Source organism: Saccopteryx bilineata, chromosome 4 (genome assembly GCF_036850765.1).
Source record: "Saccopteryx bilineata isolate mSacBil1 chromosome 4, mSacBil1_pri_phased_curated, whole genome shotgun sequence".
NCBI lineage: Eukaryota > Metazoa > Chordata > Mammalia > Chiroptera > Emballonuridae > Saccopteryx > Saccopteryx bilineata.
Genome location: NC_089493.1, coordinates 10,804,452 through 10,826,431, shown reverse-complemented (window position 1 = coordinate 10,826,431; position 21,980 = coordinate 10,804,452). Strand labels below are relative to the sequence as shown.

Sequence of the window (21,980 nt, the reverse complement as noted above, 5' to 3'; positions counted from 1 at the left end):
TGCCTTCCAATGGTCCCCGAGGGAGAAGCACACGCTTGTTTTAGTACTTAAAGCTTCTTCCTCCTTCCTTCTCTACCACCGTGGGAGGAGCGGGGAAGCAGATGCAGGAGAGTGGGTCCCCTCCTGGGTACTGATCCTGGGAGCTCGCCCCCACCCTCTGCTGCCTCCCTGGTCCCCCAGCTCACCTCTCTGTTTCTCCTCCTTCCCCCCTGGCCGCCTTCCCCAGGCTCCTACTTCTCCCGAGCCCGGGTCCGTCCTCCCACACTCTCCCTGGGTGATGTCCGGAGCCCCTGCCTCGCATCCTCAGAGACAGCACAGGCCTCTGCCCTCAACCTCTCACCAACAAGCTGATGCCTTTCCCGCTGGCCCGTGGAACCTCCCACGCCATGTGACAAAGGCTGGAACGCCTGAACCCATCACCCTCCCTCCATGACCTGCCTCCACACAGGGCAACTGATCCGGCCCTGTCACTCGGCCTCTTCCTGCTCCCTCGCCCCAACGGGGGTGGTCTCCGAGTCCTGGAGGTTCCAAAGCCCCAGTCCCCTTGCCCACAGACCCGGCCACTGGTCTCCCGTGGAACACCACCTTCTCCTTACTGACGCTGGTCTCCTGGCGCTGCTCCCACCCCCCACCCCCTACAGGTCTGTCTAAAGGCAGCTGAGACGGGAGCTCCCCCCTCAGACCCTGCTGCCCTGCCCGGGGAAATCACCCAAGATGCCCCGAGCACCGTCAGGCCGGGCCACGCCCACACTCCTCGAGGGCCAGCTCCCCACGCCCCCTTCAATCCTGGGCTGGACAGACTGTCCGTGGCCTCTGAACCTTTGCCCCAAATGTTCCTCCTGCCAGAATGCCGCTCCTTCCACACCGCTGCTCCCAGCCTTTCCCGGAGATGCATCTCCCTCAGCGCAGCCCAGCCACACCCCTGCGCACACCTGCTCCCAGCCTTTCCCGGAGACGCATCCCCCTCAGTGCGGCCCAGCCACACCCCTGCGCACACCTGCTCCCAGCCTTTCCCGGAGATGCATCCCCCTCAGCGCAGCCCAGCCACACCCCTGCGCACACCTGCTCCCAGCCTTTCCCGGAGACGCATCCCCCTCAGTGCGGCCCAGCCACACCCCTGCGCACACCTGCTCCCAGCCTTTCCCGTAGACGCATCCCCCTCAGTGCGGCCCAGCCACACCCCTGCGCACACCTGCTCCCAGCCTTTCCCGGAGATTCATCCCCCCTCAGTGCGGCCCAGCCACACCCCTGTGCACACCTGCTCCCAGCCTTTCCCGTAGACGCATCCCCCTCAGTGCCGCCCAGCCACACCCCTGCGCACACCTGCTCCCAGCCTTTCCCGGAGATGCATCCCCCTCAGCGCAGCCCAGCCACACCCCTGCGCACACCTGCTCCCGGTCCCACACCGTCCTCTCAGCCGCCGTCGGGAGCCTCTTGGTGCGATTCCTGTGTGCTCTGCCTCCCCACACTGTCCACAGGCATTCCAAACTCCACATGAGAACAAACAGACCCGACCTCCCCCGTGACCCTTCCCAGTGGGTCCGCCCTGTCCTACCCACTGGCCACAGTGGAGAGCTCTGCACATATTAGTTGAATGAGTAAATGACTCTGAGTGATTTTCTGCTCCTTACAGAAATAAGTGAGGTATCCCTCTAATAGGAGACCATGCATTGGACTGCGGGGGAGAGAGGTGTGGACTCCAAGCTAGAAGGCCTAGCACAGACCCATCTGGGTCTGACCAGGGGCGCGGGCACCCGTGGCCATCACAGTGGAAGAAGGTGGCAACCTCCAGCAGACGCTGCTGGTGTTCTGTCCGGGTTTGCTGGCTCGGCTTCCCGAGGTCAATGCTGCATCTCTGCCTGGGGGCGTCAACTGCACCCTCCCCCCCAGCTCCCTCGGTCCTCGTGTGAGCGAATCACTCTCAGGTGCTCTGAGTGACCCCACCGTTTCCCAGAGCTCCCCTTGGGCCGGGGCTCCCTCCTGCTGCCCACAGTGGTGACTGGCTTGACAGCACCCCCTCTGCTGCCCGCTGCCCTTCCCCGTCTCCCACATAACCACCTGCACTTGAATTGTGTCTCAGTGTCTCTATCTGGAGCAGCTCAAACTAAGATGCGGTCCCAGGGAAGACCTGGCAAATGGCCGGCTCGTGAACAGCGTGGGTCCCTTCCCTGGCCGGTCCCCTCCCTGGCCGGTCCCCTCCCTGGCCGGTCCCTTCCCTGGCCGGTCCCCTCCCTGGCCAGCCCCTTCCCTGGCCGGTCCCTTCCCTGGCCGGTCCCCTCCCTGGCCGGTCCCCTCCCTGGCCGGTCCCTTCCCTGGCCGGTCCCCTCCCTGGCCCGTTTACGCTGGAAAGCTCATCTCTGTCTTCCTCCTCTGATCACGTGCATTCATTCATTCAAATGCTCAGGGTGCACTCTCTCCACGTGTCAAGCTGTGAGCTGTCTCTGGGGACAAAGATGAATTGAGTCCTGGTCCTCAGAGATCGGATCAGAAACTTAATCGGTCAGACTGACTGCTTTGTCCTGGACACCAGTGGGACGTCCTAGGTCAATTCTGTAATAATATGAAGTAGCTGACATGGACAAGGTGAGCCCCTGAGCTGGCCTGCTCTAAACTCGTTGCCTGTGAACCAGTCGGACCCTCTTAGCAGCCCAGCCCTCTGAGTGGAATGAGGTCCACGTGAGGCCCGAGTTACATGGCACCAGAACCAACTCAATCCCAATGCAACAGGCGAGGGCTTTCAGCCAGGATCTCACCCCGACCCTGCAGGATCCTCTTCCGTGATGGGGGCCACACCCCTGAGCACCTGCCTCGTCCATGCTGGGCCACGGGCCTCCCCTACACACGCCGCCTGGATTCCGCCTCTCAACACTGAGGAAGGAGGTTTCATCTCTGCTTGGAGATGAGGAGGCTGAGGCTTGGGCTGCTGGAGAACACCCAGGTTTAGGCTAAACGTTCAGAATAGCAAACCCACAGAGACAGGAAGTAGATTAGTGGTTGCCAGGGACGGGGCAAGGGGGCTGAACTGGGAGGCACAGGGTTTCTTTTGGGGGGAGGGGATGGAAATGACCTGGAGTTAGATTGTAGTGACAGTTACACGACATTGTGAATACATTAAAAACTGGTGACATGTATACTTTAAAATGGTGAATTCTGTCTCGATTAAAAAAAACCAAAACTATAGGAAGTGAGCACCCAGGAAGTACATGTTGGGCATGGATGTGCACAGCTGTGAGATCAGCGCTAAGTCCAGACTCCTCGCGAGACTCCAGGTCCTAGAGGGCGGGATCCAAGCCTGGGAACACCCCGCGCCCATGGTGACACCGGAGGTCACTCTCTCCTGTGCAGGTCCCTCTGGACCCAAGCTGCACTGCACCTGCCTCGTCCTCGTTTCTGGCACCGATTCCTTCCTGCCCATGCCTGAGGTTATAGCCAAGAGCCTCCACCTTGGGTCATACGAGAACCACCTCCCCCTAGGGTGGGCCCAGGCGTCAGTCCTTTGGGAAGCTCTCACGTGATGCCAGCGAGTGTCCAGGGCTCTGGTTCCCCGACGGCAGGGCCGTGAACGGTTCATCCCTGCAGCCCGGGACCTGCCACGGCACAGGCTGCTGGCAAAAGTTTGTTCCATAAATCAACAGATACAGGTTTGTTGAGAAAATTAAAGCCCACATAAATCCATAATCTTTTTATTAGCTGGATACAAGCAAATAAATAGAAGACAAACCATCTCATTTATTGGATTGGAAAAGGGAAAGCCAATACTTAAAAGTAAAAGCACTTTTTAAAAGGAAGCCAGTAAAGACCTGCCCTGTGGTGGCGCAGTGGATAAAGCGTCGACCTGGAACGCTGAGGTCGCCGGTTCGAAACCCTGGGTTTGCCTGGTCAAGGTGCATATGAGAGTTGATGTTTCCTGCTCCTCCCCCCTTTCTCTCTCTCTCTCCTCTCTAAAATGAATAAATAAAATCTTAAAAGAAAAAAAAAAAAGACAGCCAGCAACTATTAAAATTCTTATGATGTCAGACACTCAAGTTCAGAAACAAGGATCATGGGACTCAAGGCAGAGCCCGCCGCTGCACGGAAGGGGAGCTGAGACCAGCTTGGGTGAGAGATTTATTCAAGCCAGGATTATGTTGACAAGAGGGTGCGGATGTACCTAGGCCCTCAAACGTATCGTCTGCACTCACAAGCACTTTCAGCGGATGGGATCTCATCCCTCACTTGCAGACGGAACACGGAAGCTGAGAGGTTGAGTGACAAGTATACAGCAGTGAGAGCCAGGCCCAGGCCCGGCCTCCAGGTTCTCCTACTCACAGACCAGACAAGGGGCTCGAATGTGACAGGACAGAAGCCCCGCCTCCCGCAAGTGATGAACACCCGATACCCTGAGATTCAAATCAGTGACAGTGAGGACCAGCTCGGCACCATCACATGCAGCCCATGAAGCAAGAGATGCTCAGAGTGACAGTCCATGATGGACGGTGGCATGGACCTGTGATGAGGCTCACTCTGGGCAAGGATGGCTGTGACGGCCACACTCTTTCTAAGGAGCCTGGTGCCCTGCACAGAAGGCACGTAGGTCCCCAGGGTTGGCCTTGCCCGCTGCACCCATCCTCGGCTTTAGAGGCCTCCAGGGCTTCCTCTGCTGCACGCCCCAAACTTGCTGCAACACCCCACCACCACCCAAAACAAAACTGCTACCAGTGATCAGAGCCTTCATGAAGTCCCAGATGGTGTCCTCACAAAATGGCAGCCACTAAACTACGTTGGGGATGTATAAGCTGCTGCTAGCCCCTTCCCAGTACCACGGGGTCTGCATTAGTCCCCTGCAAGCTCACCCACATCCCAAGAGGGCCAAGGAGGGAGCGCTGCGAGTGACGTCTGCTTGTTCATTGCACAGAACCTAGGGACATCCCTGCCACCCACTCCACAAGCACAGCCATCACAGGGTCCTATCACACACCCCCCACACACACACACATACACACAAACCCTCTTGTACTGGACCAGGACAGGACATGGCTGCCTCTCCCTCCCAGCCGGGCCACATGAAGGCTCCCCCGTGACTGTCTCTCGCCTGGACCCAAGCCACGACCTCCTCGGAGGTCAGGCTCTATACAGTGTGAGCTCCCCCCCAACCCCCCGCTCAAAACCCTGTAGAGGCTTCTAGAGGCTTCTAGCTGCACTTACGAGAAAGCGCCAGCCCCTGCCCCAGCCTCCACGGCCTGCCCTGCATGCGCTGGGCACTGGCTCCCTCTGGGGCTCATGCCCCCTGTCTCCTTCACCCAGCGGCCAGCCCTCCACGCACCCCAGGGCTTCCCGCACGAGGAGCTCGCACTGGCTGTTCCCTCGGCTGAGCACGACCTTCCCCCAGACGACATCGCTTCAGTCGGCTCTCAGCTGAAACGTCATCTCCCGGGCCCAGACCATGCAATCTGGGTGAGCACCCAGTGACCCCCATCAGATCAGGTTGTGCTCATTCTCCTTGTAGCCCATGTTGTCCTCTATTCTCCCGGGATATTTGGGGTGTGTCATCTTCTGCCCTGCCTGGGAACACGGACATGTATAGTAAGCTATGCCCTCCACAACCACAGGGACCCTTTGGTCCTGATCATTACCGCCTTCCTGGGGCCTAGCGCAGTGTCTGGCAATGGCAGACAGTAAAAAATCTTTGCAAAAGAAATGAATTAGTAAGTACTGAGGACCCAAGATATGCCAGGCACATGCTAAGGGGCTGGGGCTCTCAGCGGACACATGACAATGGCCTGTATCTAGCAAAGGATCCAGGCATAAGTCAAGTAATTAATTAGATATTTAACAGGTGGGGTGACTGCTATAAAGGCAAAGCAAAGTTCAAAGAACGTGTGCCTGTATGTGTGCATGTGCGTGCGTGCAAGCGCGTGTTGATGGAGGGTGGCGTGCTGTATAAATGCATGCAAGTTCCCTGCTGCTCCTCTAACAAGGGGTGGGGGCGAATTCCCTGCTCCTCCAGTGTGAGCAACCTTGGTCACCTGATTCCAAGAACTGGGATGCAGCAGAGTGACTTCTCAGCTCCATCGTCAAGAGGGGCAGGGCTGCCACCTACTTCTCAAGCTTAGAACGCAGCCACCACGCTGTGAGGAAGCCTTGGCTGCACAGAGGCATCGCATGTGGGTGTTCTGGCAGACAGGCCCAGCTGCGGACCCAACCCACAGCCAGTACCACCCAGCAGACACGAACGGGGACGCCTTCAAGATGGCTCCAGCCCTGGTCAAATGACGATAATCACATTAAAGACCCCAAGCGAGGACCTCCTAGGGAAGCTCCATGAACCCCCATAACCGTGAGAGGAAAGGGTAATAATACATTTGTGTTGTCTTATAACCACAGAGCTTTGGGGGTGATTTATTCCAAAACCATAGGAAATCAGAACAGGGAACGGCGTGACCTCCGTGGAAGTCAGGGAAGGTGCTTCCCGGAGGTTTGAGTGGAAAGCGGCGTGAGTTAAGGTTGACTGTGTTAGGGGGAAGCCTCACAGACACAGAACTATCATGCACAAAGGCCCCAAGAGAGGGGGAAGCAAGGCCCAAGAGGGGCAGGGAAGGGGACCCGGCAACTGGCTCCAGCGAGGGAGTAGGAGTTCGGCAGAGGATGCGACAGGAAGTAATCAGATGGCCTCACGTTACCTCCTCCTTAGCTGGTCAAGTAATGCACCATCTCGGAGCCCTAAATTCCTCGTAGAAATTGGAGCTAAGACCAGCTGCTCCGAAGGAGTGTTTGAGGGGTAAGTGACATGAGAAGAGAGGGGCTTCCCCCTCAGTATTGGGAACTAGATACCAGTTTCCTTCTAGCGTTCTGGGTGAGGGAAAAAAAAAGCGTTCTAGAATGTCCACGCTTCCAGTTTTTCTTCCTCTGTTAAAACTTGGCCTTTGGCACAAAGAGATGAATCAGGTGACCCATTCCTAGCTCCACCATGTCTGTGTGACCTTTGAGAAGTCACTTAACTCCTTTTTTGTTTTTTCTAAGGATACAATAAACACAAAAAATAAAATCTCTATCAGTACTTTGAACTTCAAGATAGGCGCTGTGGAAATGCAGGCTCACACCTCTGCTCTGAACCGGCTATTTTTGGCCCCGTCAGCCTCAGAAGCAGGTCTCACAGAGCCGGGTGGACGTGCCTTCCTTGAGGGCCGTCTGAGTCACAGGCAGGGAGCAGGGCCGTCGCTGACATTTACAAAGCGAGCCGAGCCCCGGTAGGCCCTGAGCACTGGCGGCTGCCGTGGGCCTCTTGGTCGGGCCCTGGGGCCAGGGCTCACTGCTGCCCGCACCTTCCAGAAATACCTCCACCTGGGGCTCTGGCTGACTTGGACAATCACAAGCCTGGCGAGGACGGCCCTGGGAGAAACTCTCTGGAGACCTTTTCTTTCCTGTTGAATTCCTAGGGTAGCCTGCCTGTCCTTAAAGGACCCACTTCATCTCTGAGTTTCTACTCAGATCCTTCTTTCTCAGCAGAGGGGCCAGAGCCACGATTAAGCAACTCCAAACCTGAAGGTCACTGAACTGTTATTCTGATAACTTATTAGCTGCCACTTAATGAGTGTTACTTAGGTTCCAGACCTGGTGTTGTGTAAACATTGCGGCACTGAGTCCTCACAACCACCCATGCGCGGCAGGTATTGTCATTAATTAGCCCCATTTTACAGATGTGGAAACTGAGGCCCTGAGCAGGGAAGGTTATACCTTGCCCTAATCACTGAGTTAATGAACAAGGGTTGAGCCCAGGTATAGAGGGCAGGAGAGCCAAGCTGGGAGCTCTGTACTGTAGCACTGCCTTTCAAACGTGGTTTCTGCCAAGAACAGCCCGTATCATCTCCAGTCTTACAGAAATCCCTCGGCTGCGGTGCGAAGCGTCATGGGCCGAGTTTGGGAAACAAAGACAGAAGGTAGGGACACTGCTCAAGACTGTGGCAGCTCGCCAGCACCTTCTCCACTCCCCGGCCTGGTGGCAGGCAGGGCTCTCAGCAGACTTGCCTGGGCCGCCGGGAGTCGGGCACAGAGCTGAACCGTGACGGGAGAATGCAGGGTTGAGCTGACCCAGAGCAGTGAGTTCCAGATGGAGCTGGGGGCCAGTGCTCTAGAAAGTTTCACAGTAAAACAAAACGAACAGGCCAGAAACGAACAGCGAGAAACAAAGCCTGACACTGCTTTGTCAGAAGGGCAGCCCGGGGCGAGGGTGACCAACTGTCCCGGTCTGCCTGGGACTGAGGGTGTTTGGGAGGCAGGACTTTTGGGGTGCCAGCTGGTCACCCTGAGCAGCGGGGTGCTTTGGGGCACAGGAGGCCTGCCTGGCCATGTGGAGGACACTTAACAATCTGGGCAAACGTTTCTGGCAGTTATTCCCATGGGAGACTTCACAGGTCTGCTTGAATACATGCAGAGCTCCCCGTCCCTCTGTCCCCCTCTGACAGAGCACGGAAACACAGGCTTCTGCAGGTCCAATTCCATCAGCAGGGAGTCCCCCGCCGGCTCCCTGAGCCCCTAACTCAGCACCTTTGCTGTAGCCAGTCCCTCCCCTCCACGGCCTCCCTCTGCTCCCAGAACTACCAGGAGACTCGTTTATGCCTTCCCAGTCCCTCCCTGCCCGCCTCTCCTGGAACTATCCTGTCCTCAAAAGCACCTGCAGTCCCCAGGTCTTGTGCTCACAGGCTGCTGTGCATCAGAAGGGTTTTCACAGGATGGCTGGCAGCAGTGGACGGATACTATCCAGTTTTCTCAAGTTCTTTTCTCTTATAGGAACCCTCAAGTCAGCCCCTCAGGTGGGGGCGATAACCAAATGTGGCTTACAGAAGACGAAGCTGAGGCCTGCCTTACTGGACCCCTTAAACACACGGCAGCGGCTGGGCTAGCGCGCCAACCCAGGCTCGCGGATCAAGACTCTAGGTTGCAGCCCTGGCCGGTTGGCTCAGCGGTAGAGCGTCGGCCTGGTGTGCAGAAGTCCCAGGTTCGATTCCCGGCCAGGGCACACAGGAGAGGCGCCCATCTGCTTCTCCACCCCTCCCCCTCTCCTTCCTCTCTGTCTCTCTCTTCCCCTCCCGCAGCCGAGGCTCCATTGGAGCAAAGATGGCCCGGGCACTGGTGATGGCTCCTTGGCCTCTGCCCCAGGCGCTAGAGTGGCTCCGGTAGCGACAGAGCGACGCCCCGGAGGGGCAGAGCATCGCCCCCTGGTGGGCAGAGCGTCGCCCCCTGGTGGGCGTGCCGGGTGGATCCCGGTCAGGCGCATGCGGGAGTCTGTCTGACTGTCTCTCCCCGTTTCCAGTTTCAGAAAAATACAAAAAAAAAAAAAAAAAAAAAAAGACTCTAGGTTGCGTTCTCAGTCTTTATACTATCCGGCCCCTGCCAGTGGTGACAAGTCCTGAGTGTCTCAGTGTGCCTCCAGTGTCCCCAGAATGGGGTTGGACACAGCAGGCACTCGGCTAATGTTCCCCTGGCGAAAGAGAGGCCCTTGTGAGTGGCAGAGATTCAAGGCACACCCGATGAACACACGAGCAAAGGCTGACACGAGCCTGGAGCCAAGGAATCCAGGAAGATGGCAGGAAAGGACACTTTGCAAATGACAGCCCACTGGACCGAGAGCCCCGTGAGGGCAGGAGCTGCCCCTCTCTTGCTCACTGCTGCCTTCCTAACCCAGCACCTGGTGAGCTCCATGCACACCTATTAAACGACAACGGAGTTTCCACAGCACGGAGGCGCTGTGCCCTCTGGGAGAGAGGCTAATTCCTGGCAATCGTAGAACAGGCAGAAGTGGCGGACGTGGCCATAGCTTTGTCTGCCGTTTTATTGGGCTCTACTTGTGCGCAGGGTCTGGGCCGAACTCAAAGAGGACTAAGAGAACATACAAAACACATTCTCTGCCACTGGCCTAATCTGCCAGCTGCCTCACGGCTATGGGTGTATCCGTTGTCCTTTCTGCCCAGGGTTCATGTCCATGACCTTGGCAGGCCACCAGTCCCTTAGTCTGTGTCCCTATACTCCAACTCCATGGGTAGTCACATGGCCTAGGCCTGAGCAATCAGTGTATTCCATCCTGTAGGCCACTAAGATTGGTCCAAGGATGGACATGTGATCCAAGCTGGTCCAATGAAAATCAGTCTCAGAACTTTAATGGACCTTTTGGGAAAAAGAAGCGCTCTTTGTAGGGAAATTACTAAATTTAAGGTTGATGGGATCCCGGAGCCAGGAGTCACAGGAACTAGGCCAGCCTGAGGAAAAAAAGGCAATCCAGGAGAAAACAGAAGAGAAAGGGACAGAGACAGAAATGCAATACTCTCATCCAATAAGACTTGTTGCTGGAATATTCTGATACATGAGCCAAAAAAACGAGTATCTCCCTCCCTTGTTTATGAATTGCTTAAGCCACTTCTAGATGGGTTCTGCTGTGCATAACCAGGAAAGTCCCGCCGTAGGACCACACATCGCCTGCTCTCCCCTTTCTCATCCAGAGCACCCTCAGGCCCAAGGCTCAACCTCAGGCTGCGGCCCCTCTCACAACACTCCCTGTCCACCTCCCCTTCTCTGCAGCCCCAGCCTGGCTGAGGGCCCTTGTGGGTGGTCTGGGGACTGAATTATCTCAGGAGTCCTCCATTTAACTCCAGTCTGGTAGCTCATCCCTAACCCCGCCTCCACATTGTCTGAAACAGATATACAGAATCACGTTATTTCCCTGCTTGACACCTTCAAGGACTGATCACGGTTTCTCAGCTGTTTCCTAAAGGATGGGGGGGGGGGTGCATGTCCCTTCAGCTTTCATGGCACAGGGACCCAGTGCTCCAACACAGTGAAACATAGAGCAAGATATTAGGCCCCATTGATTCTCCTGCAAACCTGACTTCTTTATAGAGAAGAATGTCCGCACGGGGCTACTGTGGCTCTGAGGCCTCGCTGCCTCGTGCGTTGTTTCCGTTATTCACACTGCTCACAACGGTTAGGGGATATCTCAAAATGAATATGAGGTGAGAAAATATCCCCTCATTTTTGTGAGCAGTTTATTTTTATGGTCATCATCTATTTATGCAAGTGATAACTGGTTTTTCATTGATAGGAGTTTGCATAAACACAAGAGTGAGTTTATCTTTTTAAAAAAGGGCAAATAGCAGGAGGTACTTGGATGTGGTGAATGACACTTGGCACACAACAGTTCACAGAATGAAATGTGATCTAATCAGCCACGCACACTGAGCCCCTCCCAGTCCACCCCTTGACCACTCCTTTAAACCTCTGCAGGGCTCGTGACTCCCAAGGCGAGTCTCACACGGTCACCCTCCAAGCCTTTGCCCATGCGGCTCCTTCGGCCCTGATGCTCTTTCCCCACAACCTCCTTATCGACCTAAAACAATCCCATTTATTCTTTAAGACCCTGGTTAATGTTACCATTTACTGTGGCCCAGTGACTCAAGGATTTCCAGTGACCCCGGGGAACCACTTCTGTGCTTTCTCAGCCACCTCTTGTAGGTTGCTGACAGAAGGGCCTTCCCTCTGAGGCTGAGAGATCCCCTAGGCCAGATGGTCTCTCGCCTCTGTGTCCGGCACAGAGGCTCAGTTAGCCGAGATGAATTGAAGGCACTCTAACGGGAATGGAGATCTAGCACAAACAAGCACACCTGGAGACAGCACAGGCCTGGAGCCCAGACAGTGGGAGCAGAAGAAGTTCTACAGGAAGGGCGGTGAGTGGTCTCCAGGGGCAGGTGCCCGAGGCCGGGCCCCACACGACAGCTCGGGGATCCGGGGATGCGTGTGGGAGAGAGGAGGAGTGAGCATCCCGAGGGGAAGGACCCTGCAGAGGCTCTGGGCACAGGGTTTGGTAGGCCAAGGTCCTCTACTTTCACCTGCATTTGAACCACCTCCGCATGTGTATTAAGGCCACTCCTAAGCCCCACCCCAGTGACTCTGAGCGGGTGGGTTCGGAGTGAACCCCTGAAGCAGCACATTTAAGAAAACGCTTCAGGCGACGTCGAGGACCCCACTCTTGAGAAGCACAGGCCACGGGTACCGGGTAAGAACGGAGACAGGTTGGGGCTCAGCAGACAGAACGCAGAAATGCACACGAACTGCAAAGATGCCCCAGACATTGCATCACTGCCTGGACACCGCCAGTCTGACACACCGCTGACGGGAGAGCGAGCAAGCATCGGCAAGGTTATGTAAAATACACCCCAAACGACTCCACAGAGACGCGTTTAATGAGGGAGATCCACACACGATCACGGGCAATCCACGGGCCGAAACGCGAGAGATCCATCAATCCAAAATACAGGCTCTCTGGTTAGAGACCTTATCGACCGACCGGCGGATCGTGGGCAGGGAACTTAACCCGTGGAGGTCAGGACTGAGGCCATTTCTGGCTAAAGAAGCCCTCCTTTGTTTGAATGACCAGGAAGTCAAATTGTTCATAGAGGAAACCAAGCCAAACAAGTGAGGGGGCGGGGCGGGGGCAGCAGAGGTCAGGACGAATGCTGAAAGGCACCCAGGCCTCTCTGCTCCCGAGCCTCCACTCTGGTTCTCTACTAATTGCCTCCTTAACCTGAATTAAAGTCGCAAACTGAAATCATGTGCGTGGGTGGGGTACACAAGACCAGTGCCCAGGGCCTGCCCCCACTTAACGGCCTGGCCTTCAGAGCAGTCCAGGCCGAGACACTCATCAAATGGAGATTGACTTTTATCTGATTAACCGATGGAGCAGCGTCCTTCTCCATCTCGCAGGAGCATTCTGTGGGAAAGGCGTTTTGCAGACTGCAGAGAAAAGTTGGGCCTTGGCTTCCCTCCTGCTCGGCCAGTGGAAAATTACAAAGGAGGCAAGGCTGCCCTCTGCTATGCTCACAGGTTCTCCCTGGGCCCGGAAAACACAGCAAGGCTGCACTCACCTGGGGCCGAGAGGAGTCTGGGCGGCGGCGGGGGCGGGGGCGGCGGAGGCAGCGGGGGCGGGGGCCGGCACTGGCAGATGTGCTGACAGCTGTCCGTCACCTTGGAGCAGGACTTCTGGGGCTCAGCGTGTGTCACCTGCAGAAATGGGCACATGGACCCAAGAGAAGACAATGAGGCAAATGGGAGCCGAAATGGGCCCACTGCCCAAACTCCCTGCCAGGCTGGAACTTGGGGTTCTCTCCCCCCCGGGCCACCGCAGGAAGAGCAGACAGAAGTTGGGCTGGCTCAGAGAAAACAATGTTGTGGGAGGCTGGCTTAGGAAGACGAAGGTTTTCTCTCCAGCTCTGCCGGGGACCAGCTATGGGACTGTCACAAATGACTCCAATATTATTTAGAGGTAGACAAGAACTTGAGGGTTAACTCTTAGAACCTCCCCATCATACAGATGAGGAAACTGAGGCCCAGGAGAAGTGGAATCAGAATACTGCTTTTATCTCCTCAGTAAGCAGACACAGTCAGTCACTTCTCCAGTCTTTCTCGCTACGGTCCAAGGCTGAGCCTCCTCTTCTCTCTGGCCCCAGCTCCCGACAGCCTTCTGGGGATGGCCACGGCCCCCCATCTCAGGGGAGGGACCTTACTCAGCCAGGTGTCTGCTCTGGTGACCCACATGATGCAGGGGATCCCACGTAGTCTTGTGTGAAACACACCTGACCAGACTACCTGCATCTCTCAGAACACCCCTGCACGCCTGCCCGCGGCTCAGGGGACCCCGTGACCCAGGGTCCTGCAGAGGGAGGCCCCTGACAGTGTCTCCGGCCTCCACCTCACCCTGTGCTCTCGCCCTCAGCTTGCCCTCCACGCCCTTCCTCCACTCTCTGGGCCCTGGCCACACTCCCTCCCTGTCCGCATGCTGCTCCCGTGGCCAAGAACAGTCTCCCACGCCTTCTCCCGCTGGCCTGTTACTCAGCTTGGCTGCAACCTCCACAGGGAAGCAGCTCTGACCGCCCTGACCTGGTCAGATCTCCTTTTTATAGGCTCTTCCGGCCCAGGTTCCATTCTGTGGGGCAGAAATCTACATTGGGTGATTACCTGGTTCCTATCCATCCACACCATTGGGCTATAGATCTATGGGGCTGGGGCCTGGCCTTTTGTCGTTTCTCTCAATATCATAACCTGGCACCCGAGGAAACGCCTGGCCTTCAGTAAACATTTGGTGAATGAAGAAATGAACCAACGAACCAATGAATCAATATTAAAAACTGGACAAGAATCCACGCCACTTGACTCCTGGCCTGGCGCTTTTTGACGGCGGTGTCCCTTTCCTCGCCTGTGAACAGGGAAGACTGGCAGAGTGGGCGGTGCTCACCCCCGGTTCCCAGCCCCGCCCGCACATCGGAGCTCCAGGCAGCTTTCAAACACTTTCATCTGAGCCTGACCCACAATCAGCCGAACCAGGGTTCCTGCAGGTGCCGCCAGGCACCACCATTTCGTCTGCACTCCCAGGTTAAATGTCCAGTGAATGCTATACACTGGCCACCGGCGTCCTTCCTGGAGGCAGAGTGCCATCAATCCACAGGGCTGGCGCTTTGTGCCTGACTCAGAGGACAAGCTGATTTAAAGGCGTGAAGGAAAAAGGTGGTGGTCACCCCACCCACCTCAAAAACGCCCATGGTTCATTTCTCTGGCTGTCATGAGTGAGTAGAAACCTAGAACCCCAATTTCCCTGCAACCAGCCACGTACGGCTGCCTTTAGGGCCAATGCAGACCCTCTGCTGCCTGTGTGGCAGGCCCGGCAGACAGAGCCGCAGGGCTCAGACGCTCTCGGCATTCGGCAGAGGAGGACAGGCTGGGTCATGGCCACTGGGATGACAGCTGGTGGTGAGCTGATTTACAGCCCTGGCAACACCCACGAGGCCAAGCGGCTCCTGCTCACCACCTTTTGGTGTTTTTAAAGAACCACTGACTGTGGTTCAAACTCTGGAAGGCCATCCTACCCCGCGCTGGGGAGAGTCTATCCTCAGAGGGTGAGCCTTTCTCATTTACTATTTCGCGGAGATGATTAACTCTCAGTGGCCAATCCCTGGGCTTCCCCACCGTAGGGCTGGCCGTTGGTTCTCCCATCCCCACTGAGCCTGTCCTCTGGACTCCGACCTTCTAGGACAGTGGGAGTTTCTCGAGAGCTCCATCCTCCCAGCGGCTGGCCTCTGGGGTTGCTTCTCTGCTGAACCCTACCAAGTGCGTGAACTTCTAGCAGTGAACGCCTCTGCCAAAGCAAGTACTTCCCCAACTCTCCAAAGGGCAATCAGCGCACAAGCAGGTTCAAGGGCAGCGCGTTGGTCTAACCTGGCCCAGCACAACGACCTGTTTCTGTGCGAGCCTTAAGGGCGAAGAGAGTTTATTTATTTATTTTATTTTTTATTTTTTTTGTATTTTTCTGAAGCTGGAAACGGGGGGAGACAGTCAGACAGACTCCCTCATGCGCCCGACCGGGATCCACCCAGCACGCCCACCAGGGGCGACGCTCTGCCCACCAGGGGGCGATGCTCTGCCCCTCCGGGGCGTCGCTCTGCCGCGACCAGAGCCACTCTAGCGCCTGGGGCAGAGGCCAAGGAGCCATCCCCAGCGCCCGGGCCATCTTTGCTCCAATGGAGCCTTGGCTGCGGGAGGGGAAGAGAGAGACAGAGAGGAAGGAGAGGGGGAGGGGTGGAGAAGCAAATGGGCGCTTCTTCTGTGTGCCCTGGCCGGGAATCGAACCCGGGTCCCCCGCACACCAGGCCGACGCTCTACCGCTGAGCCAACCGGCCAGGGCCAAGGGCGAAGAGAGTTTAATGTGATGAATTGATAGGCAGGGAGACCAGGGCCAAGTCTGAAGGCTGACCGGGGAGGAAGCATTCTAGAAAGAAGTGGTGTCTGGGACAATGGCCCCACTGGAAAGAGAGTTGGCACAACTGCTTAACCAACGGTCATCATGGAAGAATCCTGTCAGGGCTGGCTGTCCTTCTCCATGAGGACCCCTCACTGGAATGTGGTCCAGCGCGAACCTGTAGCTGCTGAGCCTCTCGCCACCGACGGCTTGTTACTCAGACCCTTTATCCACGTACCAACTTCTATTCATCCTTCAAAGCCCGCTCCTGCACAGCCTTCTCAGCCAAGCCATCCCGAGCCCCACGAACCCCCAGATCAGACCCACCTGCCCAGGGCAGCTTCTTCACCTTCTAAGCTCTTCTATTTGAGGCATCTTTCCCACTGGTTTTTAATGTTTGCTCCCGCCGACGAAGGCTGGCAGGTAGATGAGGCTGGTGCTTTATGAATCCTGACCAAGGGTGACTTCCTGAGCCCTACTGTGTATCGGCTATGGGAAGCAGGCTGTCAATTCACCACAGGGATAGCCGGGAGACGCAGCTTTATCGTCCACACTTAGCAGTGGGGCGGCAGGCTCCGGGAGGGTAAGTAATCTACCAGGGTCCACAGGGCCCAGCATTCAGTTGGCTCAGTGGAAAGGCATGTTGGGGGATGATCTGCCCACCAGTGCAGAAACACAGGATCTATCCTGTCCCCCAATCTGGGTCCACTTTGGGTTTCTGTGGTTTGGTGGCATTGCACTTGGACAAGTAGAGAGGAAAGAAACCTCAGGACCGGGTGCTTGTCTCAATACCTGGCCTGGTTGGCTTGCATCTTAGGGACTCCAGCAAGGAGAAGAAATTTGCTGTCGAGGTGGCCGACCCTTAGCGGGACCTGACCAAAGAGCAGAGGCCCAGAGAGGTCAGTGGCTTGCCTAAAGCCTACATCGCAAAAGCTGTTATCATTACGTCCTGGGACGAGGGTTTGTTCCAGTTTTGCCGAGACCTGCCTTTCCTCCCCTGCTCTGCAGTGTTTGTTCCCCTGGGGCCAGAATCCTGAGCACAGGCAGCTCCTGCAGTCGCCTGGACTTGGTACCTGTCACTGTGGTCCAGGAGACAGGGTGCTCCCTGGGACACACTCCTGGCCGTTCAGTGCAGCTTTCTGGTCCCGTGGACGTGGCCTCCTAAACCGTCCTCGGGTCCATCCACGTCTCCCCACCACCACCCTAAACCAGGACAGCATCCCATCTCTGCCGGGCAGCCCTACTCTCATGTAGGGTGGCTAGGTGAAATACAGGACGCCCTCTTACATTTTAGATAAACAAAAACCAATGTTTTAGAGACCCTTGCCTCACTCTATCCCCAAATCCATCCTTCCTGCTGGAGTTGGACTGAGATTTCTAAAATGCAAACCTGAGACTGCGTCATCTCTTACTTAAAACCTTTCACAGTCCCCGGAGCCCCCAGGATGAAGTCCAGACTGTAAGATACGATGGTAGTGGCTCACACCTGGACTTGGTGCCTGTCCAAGTGGCCTCCCCTTCTTTCCTCTGGCCCGGGGGCTGTTCCCTCTATCCACACACTTCACTCATGCTTGCACCCCGACTCCTGACTTCTCCTTGTTCCTGTCTCAGCTGAAGCCACGTTTGTGAGACTTCTGTCTCTTCCACCACGTTCCATCTCTAAGCTGTGTGCTCTTGTTGAGCTATCTTGCCTGTAATTGCTTGATTAATTATTTCTCCAGTGCCAGACTGTTGATGCCATAAGGACCTCTGGTCCTTTGCACTTAACACAAGGCCTGGCCAACAGTAGGGGCCCAGTCAATGCTGCTGAATACATAAGCAGAGCTGGAGTGACTGGCCATAGGGGGAGGTCACATGGCTTGGGTCGGGGGGTGGCACCTTGTCAGCACACAGAGACCCATAGGTTCAGATCAGAGCCTGTCTCCCTGACGATGGCTTTAGGAGGACACCCACAAAGATGATGGCTTCTGGCATCTTTTATGGAAACAGGCCAGCACCACAGTAACTTGATGAGACACACTTCTGTCACACCTAATAAATTTGCCAGCCTGTCATCCTCTTCGCTTGTAAAAAAAAAAAAAAAAAAAAAAAAAAAAGAAAGGAAAGAAAAGGAATTATCTGGAACTCAGACGAACCCTAAATCACAAAAGCTCAAAAGCTCAATTCCAGACACAGGAGCGAGAAAAGGGGGGGCGGCTAACAGATGCCCCCACACCAACCTTGTGGCAATTTAAATGTCATCTGATTTTAATGATTACATTTCTCATCCTCTCGGCAGCACCCAGAAGCTTCGGGCTGATTTCAGGGTAGGAACCTGGTGCTTGGGCACCACGGTCTCTCACTTCATCAATTATCCGATTAATTAGAAGACTTCATTATGTTGGTCTCACCCTTCCAAATGCTTCCCACTTCGGGGACTCTCCTAGCAAGACGCTCGTGAAAGCCCAGATAGCTCTTAGTTCTTTCTGTATGTTCGAGAAACTCCTATGACTTGATGGAGTTTAATCTCTCCACTTAAAGGGAAACACACAGCTTCATGCACCTCCCATGTTTCCTCTTCTCCCCTCTGTTCCCCAGATGCAGCTCTTTCACTAAAAACTCACATCCACCCACTCCAAGGCCCCTTTCCCCCGGCTTCCCAGTCCTTATCATTTAGAGATGAATTTTTCCAGAGCCTCCATCCAAGATGTTATCCATTCTACTTGTCCAGAGGATGCCTTTTCTAATTTATTTGCACAAAAATTGATTTGTATTGAGTAACAACATCCTAAACACACACACACACACACACACACACACACACGGGCACTATTTAAAAACTGGGTTGCTTTCACAAAACGATTTCTTTTGGTGGGGAGGTGGTGGGTCTCCTGTTTCTATCCATCAGAATGCTCGTCTTGGAGACAGACACCACCATTGTGTTGCTCTCTACACTAGCTAAAACATCTTATAGAAAACTGTAAGCAAATGAAAATAAAAATGAAGTGAACTTAATATCTGAGGTTCAACTAAAAGTTGAACAAGGGAAGCTGGCCCCCAACCACCCAAGTGTTTAAAAGTGATAAAATCCTGTAGCCTGAGGATTTACAGCTGAGTTTAATAGCGGCTGTTCCACACAGTGAACAAAGCTGTCAACCCAGAAAGGAAAACAATTGTGAGCGAGGCAGAGGCAAGCCAGGGGGTGGGGGACGCACCCTGGCCAACCACTCAACCACCATGCCGGATCCTGCTTTAGAGCCCCTGGTCTCTCCCAGTGGTCACTCAGCCACCATCCAAGCAGGACTGACTGAGCTGGTTCCCAGTAGGACCCAGTAACCCAAGACAGCTTGTGGACCATGGCAGACTGGAAGCAGTCCCACCCATCCCTTTTTCTTTGCACTCCCTCCTACTCACCCCCTATTCAAATAGCCATCTGAGTAACCCCCAGCCCCCAAATGCCATCAGGAGAACATGAAGTTGCAGATACCCAGAGTGTGGTATTTCAATGCCCAAACAGTTAAAATGTCCTCCAGCACCTGCTGAACCATGAACAGTTCAAAGAAGGTAGAACAGACTGTGCAGTGATCAACAGAGCGCCCGGCCAGCAGATAGAAGAGCGGCATCACTCTCACTAATATCAATAATGGCGGCAGCAGCTACAATTTAGTGTTGATGATGGTCTGGGACCTGTTCGAAGTAACGTTTACTTTTTTTATGTCATCAAGTTCTTGTAAGAGCACAGTCAAGAAAAAGAAACCAAAGACCAGAGAGGTTCAGTGCATTGCCTAAAGTTACCCAGCTGGTGAGAGCAGAGCTGGGGCTCAAAATACAGAGCTAACTGCAAAATCCACTTCTTCACCAGTGGTACCTGGTACCGCTCACCATGTACATTCCTGGAGGTACTAAGGACCATCCCATCTGATTCTCTCTGACTCTAACAGAGATAACTCCAATTGGTGGCCACCTGGCCTCTGCCCTGGGGGCAGGAGACCTAGGGTGAAAATTCCATCCTTAGGCAATTCTTACAGATGGACAGTTATTTCTTACATTCCCCATGAGTGGCCACCACCTACAATCTGTCCATATTCCCAATTCCAATCCCTACAAGAAATGCAGCTTCTCCCATGTTGATGTCTGGCTTAAGAACACTAATTTGAAGTTTAATAGTGGGAAATAAAAGATGTATATTCTTGGGATCATTTTTCCTTTTAAGTTTGTAAAAGATCTAAGGTTTCTTTTCTGGCATTTCTGCAATAAAATGTCACCATCAAGAAGGCATTCCCTAAGCCCTTTCTGTTCCAAGGCCCTGCCTACCCTGCAGGCCCGGCAAAAACAGAAGCCTCCCTCTGGAGTTTCTTATCTCTTCGGGGCCAGAGTATGGGAAGGCCCCAGCATCTTTGCTTTACTTCAACTCTCCCCAGGACCAAACAGAGGAGCGGCTGCAGGAAGTAGGGGGTCGCAGGGAGCAGTGATATCCCACTGGCACCCGGTCCTGTTCAGGAGGTCTCCAAGCCCGTGCAGCCCGCGCAAGGGGCACCACTGCTCACCTGCACGAAGCCCCAGAGCGGGTGGAGCGCGCAGTGCAGCAACAGCGAAGGCCAGCAGCAGCCACGGCGCAGCACCAAGTCCCGGAGCAGCATCTCGGCCCGTGGCACCCGCTCTCGGGGCGAGCTGTCGGGGGAGCAAAACCTGGGTCAGACGGGTGCCTCGCCGACACCATCGCGGCCGTGCACCCGAACACGTAGCAATCCCGGCTGGGCAGGCACGGCCCGCGCCCCGAGGCACCCTCGTAAATCAGCTTGCCCCTTCATTCCGGCTTACACATTTGATGACCCTTGGTGCACACTCGCAGAAGCCGGCATCCCAGGACTCTCATTCTATCCTGATGCATACCCCCACAACCCTGCGTGAAAACCTTGCCCCCCGTGCCCATCTCCACAATCCTGCGTGCACACCTTGGCCCCATGCACACTCCCAGCAACGGCCAAGCACACATACAAAGCCCCGTGCATCACCCCAAAAACAGCCACGCTCAACTCACTCCCACAGTTAGCATACTTCAAAAGCCGGCGGGCACCGCTCACCCTGTGTACACACCCACAGAAACAGCCGTGCACACCCACCGACTCATGCCGGCACACTCGCTGACCCTGCCTGCACAACACCATGAAAACACACGCCGCGTGCACCTTCCTTGGCCCGCCGGCCCTCACTGCGCACACTGCAACAAATGCACCTCCGTGCGCACCCCATTCACCCTGGCGCACTCTCCCAAGCCCCAGCCTCCCGTCCCTGAGCGTGAGCTTCCCCCAGGTCTCCACCTCCGCCCGCACCTCTCCACTGCCTCACGCCACCTTGCCTGGGGGCTGCCCCAGCAGATCCTCGGCGCAGCAGCGAAGGGAGGTCGCACTCCCCCCCGCCCCCGCGGCAGACTGTTCCCGAGCCGCGGGATGGCCCCCATTTAAAGCCGGCCGCCTCCCCAGTCCCCCGCCCTCTAGGCGGGGCCTCGGTCCTCACCCTGGCTACTGAGCGGACGCCTGGGGGCTTCAAGTGACGGGGAGGAGCGCCGGGCACTGGAGCAAAAGTTTGCGCGCGGCTTGGGCCTCCCGGGCCGCTGAGCTCGGGTCCCGGGCGCCGCGCGCTTGCACCGGGCGCAGGGCGCGGTGGCTCCCGGTTGAGCCTGGTCGCGCGCGGGGCGGGAGGGGCGGCACCCCGCGCCCAGGGCCGGGGCGGGCTGCTGAGGCGGAGGAGAGGGCGGAGAAAGTCTCTTCCAAGCCTCCTGGAGCAGGCAGCGAGTGCCCTCCCCGGGTCGCCCCCTTCCCGGTGGCGCCGCGCGGCTTCCCGGAGCGCGGGGGTGCCGGAGCTCTCCTCGTCCGTCACGCCGGTCCGCGAGAGGCAGCGGCGAGAGGCGCTGGCTGGGAGCGCCTGCTCCGGCAGCAGGGCCGCGGGCGGAGGCGAAATAAATAATGCACGAAAGAGGAAAACAGACGTGAGCCTCGCCAGAGCCTCGCCCGCCTCCCGCCCGGGCTGTGCGCCCGCCCGCGCTCCCCGCCGCGGCGGCCAGCGCCGCTGCAGTGATTCCTCGTCTCCATCTAGCGAGGCTATTGTGTATTGGGCGCTTAATCATTTATTAATTCACCCGCGAGGAAAAGGATTCCCAGTTTCTGGGGGACTTTCTCCTTGCTCACCCCTCCCCGAGTTTCTCCGAGGTGGTGGGAAGGGCTGATATGCGGGGACCCCCTTTTGC

The 21,980-nt window shown here is 56.1% G+C and overlaps 1 protein-coding gene across 3 annotated transcripts in view; it reads right to left on the bottom strand.

The window, feature by feature from the left end:
• Nucleotides 1–21,695, bottom strand: part of PRIMA1 (proline rich membrane anchor 1) — a 56,040-nt gene extending 34,345 nt beyond the window's left edge. The window contains exons 1-3 of one of the 3 annotated variants that reach the window (XM_066276639.1): nucleotides 21,251–21,695; nucleotides 20,281–20,404; nucleotides 12,891–13,026 (exon numbers count right to left, since the gene is read on the bottom strand). In XM_066276639.1, the coding sequence (XP_066132736.1) occupies nucleotides 12,891–13,026; nucleotides 20,281–20,373 (229 nt within the window). In that variant the 5' untranslated portion in view covers nucleotides 20,374–20,404; nucleotides 21,251–21,695. Of the gene's footprint in view, nucleotides 1–12,890; nucleotides 13,027–20,280; nucleotides 20,405–21,066; nucleotides 21,154–21,250 lie in introns of those variants that run through there. The other 2 variants (XM_066276640.1, XM_066276641.1) reach the window with 2 other exon arrangements.
• Nucleotides 21,696–21,980: the final 285 nt, after the last annotated feature.